Source organism: Galeopterus variegatus, unplaced genomic scaffold (genome assembly GCF_000696425.1).
Source record: "Galeopterus variegatus unplaced genomic scaffold, G_variegatus-3.0.2 Scaffold647, whole genome shotgun sequence".
Classification (NCBI taxonomy): Eukaryota; Metazoa; Chordata; class Mammalia; order Dermoptera; family Cynocephalidae; genus Galeopterus; species Galeopterus variegatus.
In genome coordinates, this window is record NW_007726758.1 from 692,389 (window position 1) to 705,919 (window position 13,531).

A 13,531-nucleotide genomic window follows, 5' to 3' on the forward strand; every position below is an offset into this window, starting at 1 on the left:
TTTCTTCTGCATATGATTATGAACACATACTCAACTTGTTTCAGTAAACTATTATATTATTTGATGGATGTGAAAATTGCCAAAATATGGCCAATGGATGATGACCTTTCAAGTTGGCTCCAATGTGCATGTTAGAAACAGGAATGACCTTGAGCGTATTTTTTTCCATGCCACAACACAATGTTCCGCATCATCCTGATTTTTTTTTCTTGCCATGAGACAGTAATCAACAACTTTCTGGGGTGTCCTGTTCTTTTAGTGTAGATATTAGTATTAAATACAAAAATCTGGGCAATGAGTATGGGTACATGAAAGCTGGTAGCAGACAAAAGTGTTGCTGCAACTGTTGGGCCACTTTTGGTAGTGTAAAGAGCCGGAAAATGTTTTTCCCAAGTTATTTTGAATTTACATTGTAGTATGAATTACCTCTGATATCAGCAAAATTCATCTAGGATCATTAAAACCCATATGAAAGACATGATTTTTTTTTTTTTTTTTTTTTGTCTTTTTGTCTTTTTTCGTGACTGGCAATGGATCGCAACCCTCAGTGTTGCGCCCGTACCGGACCGGGACCGGCTACGGGATCGCAACCCTCGGTGTTGCCCCCGCTCCTCGCTCAGCCAGTGAGCGGCCAGTCTGTATGTGGGATCCGAACCCTCGGTGGGAGCGCGGCTGCGCTTCCCAAGCGGCGCACTGTAGCAGTGCGCCACCGGGCCGGCCCGAAAGACATGATTTAAACTGCCTGTGAATAAATCTTATTTCTTTTTTTTTTTTTTTTTAAAGATGACCAGTAAGGGGATCTTAACCCTTGACTTGGTGTTGTCAGCACCACGCTCACCCAGTGAGCTAACCGGCCATCCCTATATGGGATCCGAACCCGGGGCCTTGGTGTTATCAGCACCACACTCTCCCGAATGAGCCACGGGCTGGCCCGAATCTTATTTCTTTTAATAAAAGACAACCTAATCACTAGTAATTCAGAATCACTTTGGGAAGCATGATAAAATCCTTTGTTCTATCTAACAATAAATTGATTGATAACTAAAATCCACATATTTGTCTGAAATGGGAGCTTCTCTACACTTTTGAAAATTCAGCTTTTTATTTTGAGCTCATTTTAGAGTATATGCAGTTGCAATAAATACAGAAAGATCCCATGCACCCTTTACCCAGTTTTTCCCAATGATAATATCTTGCAAAATTATACATCATAAGCACAGTATTGACAATGAAAGAGTCAAGATCCAGAACATTTCCATCACAAAATTTCTTATGTTGCCCTTTTATAGCCACACCCATTCCCTCCTTAACCCCTGGCAATCACCAAATGACTAAATCACAAGAACATATTGACTTAATGAAACAAATTTTGGATTGTATCACAAAATGCAAATTGTGTAAAGTTGTAAAATGTACACAAAAGGACATCTGTTCCTGACAGTACAGTTGGACAAATAACCAAAAGACTTTTTGGGAAGACAACACACGATCAAGAGGATAGAAAGAGAGAGTGGGGAGAAGTGGGCACAGAATGAGGGAGAAGAAGATTTTAAGTGGTAACAGCCAATAATTTTCTAGAACTAAGGAAAGATGTGAACTCTTGGATTCAGGAAGTTAAAAAAAATCTAAAGTATAAATATAAATAAATCTATTCTGTAATACAATGTTAATGAAGGTGGTGGTTGCTTTTTTTTTCCAAAGGACTTAAAATTTTTACATGGAATACAAAGGAAACTGGTAGCATGGTTGATCCCAGGGAAGTAAAGTATGAGCTGAAGTACAAAACTCAAAATAGCCCCCTCCCCAACAGAGGCAAGATCCATGTCTTCTTGAAAAGGAATAATCATGTTTCAGTGAATGGTGGAGTGTAAGTTCCTGGAAAGTTGTGCTGCTGGATGTTGCACACTACAGGAGCCAGACGCTGACCAAGCTGTATGCACACAGGAGCCTGACAAGAATGAAAAAAAAACAGGAAGAGGTTCCCTCCAGCACTCTACTGACAAAGCTTAACATCATGTCAGCTAGCAAAGAAGGAACATTTTTACAGAGCTCTGTTCCAATATTGCAGAGCAGGCAATGAAGGATTTGTTGCTGACAGCTGGCACAATGTTTTAAAATTCCTGGAATATATTAAAAATAAATGAAAGTGGGCCAAGTGTGGATCAATGATGAGAATGTATCATAAATCAAGGATTATGATTAATTCACTTTTGTTCAGGGAATTTAAGAAATTTACCCGGACTATTCCTGGAAGAATACAGAACAAATTGAAGCAGTGGTTGCACCTATGGAGGGAAAGTAAGTGGCTATAGGACTGGATATTAAGGAAGATTTCATTTTCACTATACTTTTTTTTGGTAATTTTTGAGTTTTGTAACATACTTTTATTACCTAATCAAAAAACTTGAAGCATTTAAAAAAAGATTAATGCAATATCAAAACACACAAACACACACACACACACATACATGCACATGCTCCAGATATTCCTCAATCCTACTGTTGGAAACCTACCCAGTTGAAACAAAAGAAATAACCATGTAAGAATATTTCTTCCTTGGTAGGTTTGGATGAAAAAGAAGTAGAAACAACTTGACTGTCCACACACACATACATGCACATGCTCCAGATATTCTTCAATCCTACTGTTGGAAACCTACCCAGTTGAAACAAAAGAAATAACCGTGTAAGAATATTTCTTCCTTGGTAGGTTTGGATGAAAAAGAAGTAGAAACAACTTGACTGTCTATGGTAGGGAATGGGTCAAAATCCTGACATATCCCAACTAGAAATCTTCTGAAACTTTAAAAAGACTGAATTAGATCTTTATGCACTGACCTAGAAAAATGTTCATGATTATTTACTAAATGACAAGGGCAAGTCACCGTGCCATGTATCACTACAGGGGGTGAAACCTCTTTCACACACATGCAACAAACCTTTTATGTGTGCAGGTTTGAGCATAAAGGATAACACACATATTGTTTGTCTCAGGGATTTGTGGTAGGGAAAGAGATTGTTTTCATTTTATTTTTGCAATACTTCACTGGTTTCAGTGAACACATATAATTCTAGAAAATTTATTTCCTATAGTGGTTAATACAATAGCAACTCAGAAACAACATTGAAACCAAAGCAAATTTTACCCTTTAATTACTTGTCCTTTTTCCCACTTGAACAAAAACATTTTTAAGGATTACTGAAATAAATCAATGAAAAAATGAAAAGAATTAATGAAACACAGTATTTTATAAACTTTTCCTTTAAAGAAAACAAAAAGAATGTGTATCTTAAAAAATAACTTCATGATAGACTAGGATGGGGAGGGAGGAAAGTATGAAGTGTGTGATGTAGATTAAGTTGTAAGTCATGATTAAAGGCCTTCCCACATTCATGAGGTTTCTTTCCAGAATGAATTCTCTGATGATGTGAGAAGCTGGAATGATAGCTAAAGGCTTTCCCACATTCCTTACATTCATATGGTTTCTCACCAGTATGAATTCTCTGATGTTGAGTAAGGTGTGAATGAAGTCTAAAGGCCTTACCACATATCATACATTCATGAGGTTTCTCACCAGTATGAATTCTCTGATGTCTTTTGAGGTGTGAACACTGTCTAAAAGTCTTCCCACATTCCTTACACTCATAGGGTTTCTCACCAGTGTGAATCCTACTATGTAGGGTAAGTTGTAAGCCATCACAAAAGGCCTTCCCACATTCATTACATTCGTAAGGTTTCCTCCCAGAATGCATTTTCTGATGGTGAGAGAAGCTTGAGTGATAGCTAAAGGCCTTTCCACATTCCCTACATTCATAAGGTTTCTCACCAGTGTGAATTCTCTGATGTATGGTAAGGTGTGAGCGATGCCTAAATGTCTTTCCACATTTTTCACATTTATAGGGTTTCTCACCAGTGTGAAGTCGCAGATGTTCAGTAAGTTGAAAGCCACGAATAAAAGCTTTCCCACATTGCTTACATTCATAGGGTTTTTCACCAGTATGAAGTCTCTGATGTTGAGTAAGTTGTGATCGCTGTCTAAAGGCCTTCCCACATTCCTTACATTCATAGGGTTTCTCACCAGTGTGAATTCTCTGATGTAGAGTAAGTTCTGAGCCATAATTAAAGGCCTTCCCACACTCTTTGCATTCATAGCGTTTTCCTCCATTTTGAATTCTAAGATGTTTAAGTTGTGAGCAATGAATAAAGGCCTTCCAACATTCCTTATATTCATTGCATTTGTCACCACTTTGAATTCTCTGTTGGCTAATAAGGAATGGTATATTAACAATTTCTGGACACTCCTTACATTCAGAAAGTTCTCCTTTAGAATGGGTGTTTTTGTGGTGATTAAAGAATAAATGGTAACTCAAGTTTTTCCTACATTTTTTACATTCAGAGATTTTCTCTCTATTATAAAATTCTTGACTGAGTAAAGTATATTGGCTAAAAATGGGCAAATTTTCATGGTTGATCATAAATTTCTTGAAATAGCCCTCCTGCCATCCCTGCTGTCTCTCAAAATGACATTTACATTCCCAAATATCTCTGAAAATGGATCCCTCAGGACTATGGCTTTTAAATTGTTCCATGAAAACCCATTGGGATGATTCTGTTTCATAAATGTCCCTTTTTGAAGATAACTTCTTGGGCTCATCCCTGGATGCCAAGTCTGAAAGATAAGAAATATATTTTAATTCTAAGTTTTGAGTTACAAGAGAAATAAAATGTCTATGATAGAAATGAGAGATAACTGAAAATAATTCACACAATAAATGGCTTGAAGAGCTTTAAATAGTCATGTAATTGAATGAAAAAAGGCTAAGGAAAGCAGAGAAATGAGAGCTTTTGAGAAAAAGTGAGAGAGTTAATCAGGGAAATAAGTCAATTTAATGGTGCTGAAATTTTTATCTGTCTCTGAATCACCTTCAGAGTTTGCTGCAATTATGGATGCTTAGGAAACATTCTAGATCAACTGAATCAGAATCCACAAGAGTCTGTATGTTTAATACTCTCCACCAGGCCAAAGGCTTATGTGGAAGACTGCTAGTTGTCCTCAAATATCTATTCTTCCCTTTTTTTATATTGATTGAACCCAAGGTTTTTAGTTGAGAATAAAGCTGCCCAATATAAACACTGCATTTACCAAGCTCCTGTGCAGCTGGGTACTCCATGTAACTGGCTTCTGCCTAAAGAAATACAAATGTATTATGTAGTAGCTTCTGAGAACATTCCTTAAGAGCCAGGTGGCCCAAGACCTATATCACTTATTCACCCTCTTCTTCAACAAAGTTGATGGCAATGTGGATTTGGTGTCATGTCAGTCACATGATTGTGAAGTATACTAACATAATAAAGCAAATGTATTTCACAGGGCCTAGTTTCCAAGGCCCTGTAGTTTCAGGTATAGCCTTTTAAAAATTACACATAGAAATGTTAAGCTTGCAAAAGACTGGAAACTTTCTCCAGGCTAAAGTCTCTGTTGTAGATAAAGAACTGAAACACAACAAAATTTCTGGCTCTAAAGGCAGATGTCCTTGGTGCAGGCCAAAGCTAATCATTGTTGCCATGACAATTATCTTACTGTTCTTTTGTAACCACCTATGTTTCTTTTCTGTAACTTTCTGGCCTGGAGAATAAATACTGAGAGAAGACCCCAGTTCAGTGTTAATTTTCCAAGAAATGCCTCTCTCTTGAGAGTTTGTGGAAATCAACCCCTTTGGAGCTTCTCACTACTCAGAAGAAATGAGCTTTTGAGTAATCCTCTGCATCTCTGTCACCCTGGGGGAGAGGTAACACATGATGATATTGTAGAGCAGAGATACCCTTCCCACTAGAACATTAATGCAAGAGAAAATTAAACTTCTATATATTTGGGTTTCTGTCACACGTAGCCTAACCTATACCCACACGATTACAGCTTCCCATTGAACTGAAATTTTAAAAATTCAACCCCTTACCATGAGAATATAAGGCTATTTTAGTCCATTTCCTTTTTATTCATTATGCTGTAGCCACACTAACCTTCTTTCAGCAATTAGGATATGCCAAAGCCTTTCCTGTCTTAACTTTTTACAGGCTGTTCTTTCTGCCAAGAATTCTTTCTACTAGATTTTTTAGTATGGCTGGCTTCATCTTCATCCAAGTCTCAGATTAAAAGTCACTTCCTCAAAATTGTATTCCAGATAATATTATCTAATTAAGTCCTTCCTTTAAATACCAATAATAAACTGCTAGGCACATTGACTGTACAAACAACCGTTAGAATATAATAAGTATTCAATAATTAAATGCTGAATAAATGGATTAAATGATTAAAGAAATGGAAATAAGATGAGAATAAAAAGAAAGAATACAAAGATAAACTGTTGGAGGGTCCTAGGCAGGAGCTGTGGGCAGTCCCCACCACCCAGTGGAAGGCAGAAGCATGTCCAGGATCCAAGGCAGGAGCTGTGGGCAGCCCTCACAACCTGGCAGAAAGCAGGAGCATACCTGGGGTTCTAGCCAGGAGCTGCGGGCAGCACTCTCTGCTAGATAGAAGGCAGCATGCTTGATTTTGTAGGTTGTAGCCAAGGGCATCACCCACCACCCAGCAGAAGGCAGGAACATGCTGAAAACACCACTTCCAATCAGGTGGTCCACCACAGCCACTGCCACTGCAAGAGTGGCTCACTGCCACAGTAGCAGCCACAGCCACCAGACAGGTGACCTGCTGCCCACCTGACTGCATTGACACAAGGAGACTCACCAGTGGAGACTAAAAAAAGAGGAAGTCTCTAGGGCTAGCCCGTGGCTCACCTGGGAGAGCGTGGTGCTGACAACACCAAGTCAAGGGTTAAGATCCCCTTACCAGTCATCTTTTTTTTTTAAAAAAAAGAGGGGGGAGTCTCTCTCCTCAAAGCCCATTCCAGAGTCACAGAAGCAGCAACTTCTCTACCAGATGACCAGACATCAACACAGAGATAACAGAAAAATGAAAAACCAACAAAATATGACACGACCAAAGGAATACAGTAACTCTCAAGAACTAGACCCAATAGACCAGGAAACCCTTGAAATGACTGAAAAGGAATTCTGAGCAACAATCTCAAGAAAACTCAATAAGATACTATAAGACTCAGTTAGACAAAATAATGAAATGAGAAAAAATATCCAGTATATGCAGGAGGACATTTACAAAGAGATTAATACCTTAAGACAGAATGTAACACAACTCCTGTAACTGAAGGATTAATTCAATGAAATAAAAAACACAACTAAAAGCTTAAGCAGCAGGTTACAACAAGCAGAAGAAAGAATTTCTGATATCAAAGATAGTCTTTTTGAAATAATCCAGGCAGACAAAAAAAAAAAAAAAAGGAAAAAATAATTTAAAAAATGAAGAAAATCTAAGAGAACTAGCAGCCAGGCAGACAAAAAAAAAAAAAAAAAGGAAAAAATAATTTAAAAAATGAAGAAAATCTAAGAGAACTAGCAGATAACTTTAAACACACAAGCAACCAAATCATGGGTGTTCCAGAAGGGGAGGAGAAAGGAAAAGGCATTGAAAACCTATTCAATAGAATAACAATGGAAAAATTCCCAGGAATTGGGAGAAACATGGATCTTCAGATCCAGGAGGTTCAAGATCCCAAAACAGATCAGATTCAATCCAAAAATATCCTCTTCAAGACACACAGTCAAACTGGCAAAGCTCAAAGACAAAGAGAGAATCCTAAAAGCAACAGGAGAAAAGCATCAAGTCACCTATAAGGGAGCCCCAATCAGACTAACAGCAGACTTCTCAATAGAAACTCTACAGGTCAGAAGAAAATCAGATGATATATTAAAAATACTAAAAGAGGGTGAGGGAGAAAAAAAATACTACAAGAAAGAAACTGCCAGTCAAGAATTATCCAGAAAAGGTTATCCTTCAGAAACGAGGGAGAAATAGTGTATTCTCCAGACAAACAAAACTGTGCGAGTTCACCACCAGTTCTGCAAGAAATCCTCAAGGGAGTCCTGCACCTGGAATCCAAAAAATGATAATCACTACCACAAATACACAAAAAAGAACAAAACCCACTGGCAAAACAAAAATGCCAATGAAAAAGAGAAAGAAACTAAATCTTACTACCTCAAAAACCCAACACTAGTACTTTCAATACTACATTAAATAGGAATGTTGAGAGTGAGCATCCTGGTCTTGTTCCTGTCCTTAACGGAAAAGTTTTCAGCTTTTTCCCATTCAGGATGATATTAGCAGTGGGCTTGTCATATATGGCTTTTAATGTGTTGAGATACTTTCCTTCTATACCTAATTTGCTAAGAGTCTTTATCATAAAATGATGTCAAATTTTGTCAAATGCTTTTCTGCATCTATTGAGATAATCATATGGCTTTTGTCATGGATTTTGTTGATGTATCACATTTATTGACTTGCATATGCTTGACCATCCTTGCATCCCTGGGATGAATCCCACCTGTTCATGGTGTTTAACTTTTTTTTTTTTTTAAAAGATGACCGGTAAGGGGATCTTAACCCTTGACTTGGTGTTGTCAGCACCACGCTCAGCCAGTGAGCGAACCAGCCATCCCTATGTGGGATCCGAACCCGGGGCCTTGGTGTTATCAGCACCGCACTCTCCCGAGTGAGCCACGGGCCGGCCCATGGTGTTTAACTTTTGATGTGCTGCTATATTCTGATTGCTAATATTTTGTTGAGGACTTTTGTGTCTATGTTAATCAAAGATATTGGACTGTAGTTTTCTTTTTTTGTTGTATGTTTGGTTTTGGTTATGTAAACAACAATGATACATCATTTATAATTCAGAATTTAGTTTAATACACTGATGTAAAGCCTCTGAAAATGAAATTCTCATCTATTTGTCTGAAATTCTGATTTTAAATGCATATATAATAATACACTAAAAACCAGAATTGCAACAAAAAGTCTGGAAAATCAGGATAAAACTTATGTAAAAGAAAATGATACATCATACCTAGTTCAGAATGTAGTTTCATTCACTTAAATGAACAGATGAAAGTGAATCTTTTACATACCATATAGAAATTTAAATTTTAAATGTGTTTATGCAAACTCATTTAATAGCTGCATTAAATAAATGATTTGGAAACATCAGTATAAAACTTTTTTAAAAACCAAACATCAAAGACAAACAATAACAGGAGAAGAAACAAACAAAAGATATTTAAAACATCCAAACAAAAATCAATAAAATGCCAGGAATAAGACAATAACTTTCGATAACAACTCTAAATGTAAATGGGTTGAACTTCCCACTCAAAAGACACAGACTTACCGACTGGATTAAAAAGCTAGACCCAACTGTATTCTGCCTTCAGGAGACTCACCTCACCTGTAAAGACACACACAGACTAAGAGCGAAGAGATGGAAAAAGATATACCACACAAATGCAAACCAAAAACAAGCAGACAAAGGTATTCTTATATTGGATAAAATAGACTTTAAACCAAAAACTATAAAAAGAGACAAAGAAGACCAGAGCACCCAGATATACAGAAAAGGAGATAGACTGCAGTACAATAATAATAGGGGACCTGAACACCCCTCTCTCAGCATTGGCAATAAATCAACAGAGAAACACAGGATTGAACAACACTGTAGACCATTTGGACCTGGCAGATATCTACAGAACATTTCATCCAACAACCACAGAATATACATTCTTCTTATCAGCACAAGGAACATTCTCCAGTATAGACCACGTTAGGTCACAAATCAAGTCTTAACAAATTTTTAAAAACTGTATTTCAAGTATCTTTTCAAACCACACTGGATTAAAACTAGAAATCAATAGCAAGTGAAATTCTGGAAACTATACAGATACATGGAAATTAAACAACATGCTCCTAAATGACCTATGGGTCCAAGAAGAAATTAAACAGGAAGTCAAAAATTTTCTTGAAACTAATGAAAACCAAGACACATCATACTAAAACCTGTGGGATGCTTCAAAAGCAGTTCTGAGTAGTTTATCACAATAAATGCTTATATCAAAACAATAAAAAGATTGCAAGTAAACAACCTATAGTTACACCTCAAAGAACTAGAAAGAATATCCAATTCAAAAATGAGTAGATGAAAACAAATAATTATGATTGGAGCAGAACTAAATGAAATAGAGAACCAAAAAAATGATACAAAATATCAACAAAATAAAAAGTTGGTTTTTCAAGAAGATAAACAAAATAGACAAACCATTAGCTTAGCTAACTAAAAAAAAAAGAGAAGACTCAAATAAAAATCAGAAACGAAGAAGGAGACATTACAACCAATACCACAGAAATAAAAAGAGTAATTATAGACTATTATTAAAAAAACTATAAGCCTACAAATTTGAAAACCTGGAGGAAATGGATAAATTTCTATACATATATAGAATATACATATATGTATATTTCTATACATATACAAACTACCAAGACTGAACCAAGAAGAAATAGAAAACCTGAACAGACCAATTACAAGCAACAAGATTGAAACAGTAATTAGCAGTCTCCCAACAAAGAAAAGCCCAGTACTGGATGGCTTTTCTGCTGAATTCCACCAAACCTTTACAGAGGAATTAATATCAGCTATCTTCAAACTACTCCAAAAAACTGAAACAGAGGCCATTCACCCAAACTCATTCAATGAGGCCAGCATCACCCTGATACCCAAACCAGACATATATACAACAAAAAAAGAAAACTACAGGCAAATATCTCTGATGAACATAGATGCAAAAATCCTCAACAAAATATTATCAGAATACAGCAGCTCATCAAAAAAATTATACACCATGATCAGGTGGGATTCATCATCCCAGGGATGCAAGGATGGTTAAATATAAGCAAGTCAAACACCACATGAACAAAATCCAGGACAAAAAACACATGATTACTTCAATAGATGCAGAAAAAGCATTTGACAAAATTCAACATTCCTCCATGATGAAGACTCTCAGAAAATTAGGTATAGGAGGAAAGTATCTTGATACAATAAAAGCCATATACAACAAACCCATGAGCAATATCATCCTGAATGGGGAAAAGCTCAAAGCTTTTCACTTAAGGATGGAAACACTGTTGGTGGGACTGTAAATTAGTACAGCCATTACGGAAAACCATATGGAGGTTCCTCAAAAACTACAGATAGAACTGCCATCTCACTGCTGCGTGTATACCCAAAAGGCTGGAAATCATCATGTCAAAGGGACACCTGCACTCTCATGTTTACTGAGCTCTATTCACAATAGCTAAGAGTTGGAACCAACCTAACTGTCCATCAACACAAAACTGGATAAAGAAAATGTGGTATATTTACACAATGGAATACCACTCTGCCATAAAAAGGAATGAAATTCTGCCATTCACACCAACATGGAAGAACTTACGGAAAATTTTGTTAAATGAAATAGGCAAGCACAGAAAGAGCAATACCACAACCTCACTCATAAGTGGGAGATTTAAAAAGAAAGAAAGAAAGAAAGAAACATATGATAATCATTGAATTGTCAAAAGGAGAGAACAGAACTGAGGCCACCAGACACAAGGAAGGGGGGGAGAGAGGAGGGTTAGTAAGACATTGGTAAAGGGCCACAAAAAAATTACATTGTGTAATGATAAGTATAGTAATTATCCCCATATTACACCCAGGTATTGATGTTCAATGCTGAACCTCACAGATATGTACCATCAATTATGTTTCAATTAAAAATTAACTAATTAAAAAAAACAAAACAAAGATAAACTCTTGAGAATCATAATCATTTAAAGCCCTTAAATTTGCAGTAACTGCTAAGCATGTCTCCATGCTTCTACTCACTCCTATGTCTATTGCAGGGATTTTGCACATAAACTCATACATGCATAAATTACACACTTGGTTGTCTATAACAAACCACTCCAATTTAGTGGATTAAAACAGTAAAGCTATGGTTTGAATGTTTGTCCCCTCCAAAGCTCATGTTGAAACTTAATGTCCAATGTGGCACCTACGTTAGGAGGTGATTGGATCATAAGGGCTATGCCCTCATAAATGGATTAATCCATTCACGGATTAATGGGTTAATGAATTAATGGGTTATCCTGGGAGTAGACCAGTGGCTTTATAAGGAAAGGAAGGTATCACATGGACATGCTCTTCAGAGTTCCCCTCCCAATGTACTCCATCAACTTTGGACATCTCATCTCCTCCAAAATTGTAAGAAATAAATTTTTCTTTATAAATCACTCTACTTCGGGTATTCTGTTATGAGCAATAGAAAACTAAGACAAACAATAATCATTTATTATTATTAACTTTCAGACCTGAGGATTAACTGGGCTCAGTCAGGCATTTCTTACTTAGAGTTTCTCCAGTGGTAGTCAGATGGTGGTCATGCTAAAGCCATTTCACAACAGCTTCCTCACTCACATGTCTGGTATTGGCCTGAGAAAACATGAAAAGCTGGGAACTAGAACAGCTGCAACTCCTAGAGCTCTCTGTCTTTATGTGGTCTCTCAATATGGTCTGTCCAGCATAGCTGCTTCAAAGTAATAGATGCCCTTTTACATGGCAGCCCAAGGCTCCAAAAGCATGTATAGAGATACATTATCATTTCTGCCAAATTTTATTAGAAGCAAGCCACTAAGGGTTGTCCCATTTTCAAAGGAGGAAAGTTAGACTCCATTTTTTGATAGGACTGTCACACAATTTGCAGACATTTTGAAATAACCATAACACTCACATACATATATAACAGTACAGATATAACTACACACACACACACTTTTATACATCACTTCCTTACAGAAGACTTTTTTACTAAGTGAACATACCTGTGAAATAACCACTTAATCAAGAAACATTACCAGAAACCCAGAAGCCTTTTCCTCAAGCCCTTTCCCAGTCATTACCCATCCACCAAGGGGAAGCACTATCCTACCTTCTTACACCACACACCGGTTTTGTTTTACACCACACACTGATTTTGAACTTCAAATAAATGGAATCATACAGTATGTACTATTTTCTCCAGCTTCTTTTATCTAATACTGAATTTGAGGTTCATCCATAATATTACATATAGCAATAGCTTATTCATTTTCATTACTGTATAGCAGCAGTCCTCAAAGAGTGGTCTAGGGACCCCTGAGGATACCTGAGACTCTTCCAGGAAGTCTGTGAGGTCAAAACTATTTTTTTACTAATACCAAGGCATTATTTTCCTTTTTCACTCATTCTTTCACCAGTGCAGAAGAGAGTTTCTGAGAGACTTCTAAATGTGTGATGACATCACGTTCTGAAATGTAATGGAGTATGTGATTATATATTTTTGTGTGTTCTAGAAGTTTCTAAAGTAGTAGGTTTAGCACATAAACGAACAAGCACTTTCACAGATTAACTCAATTTGTTCTCAGTAATTCTACTGTGCTCTTAAGAACTATATTTAGGGCCGGCCCGGTGGTGCAATCGGTAGAGTGCGGCGCTTGGGAGCGCGGTGGCGCTCCCGCCGAGGGTTCGGATCCCACATACAGACCGGTTC

General features: G+C 37.0%; 1 protein-coding gene across 2 annotated transcripts in view; it reads right to left on the bottom strand.

Moving 5' to 3' along the window:
• Window positions 1-3,279: 3,279 nt before the first annotated feature.
• The window catches only part of ZNF461 (zinc finger protein 461), a 39,144-nt gene continuing 28,892 nt past the window's right edge, over window positions 3,280-13,531 (bottom strand). For both annotated transcript variants that reach the window (XM_008570953.1, XM_008570954.1), the window contains exon 4: window positions 3,280-4,670. In XM_008570953.1, coding sequence (XP_008569175.1) covers window positions 3,304-4,670 — 1,367 coding nt within the window. In that variant the 3' untranslated portion in view covers window positions 3,280-3,303. The remainder of the gene's footprint in view (window positions 4,671-13,531) is intronic.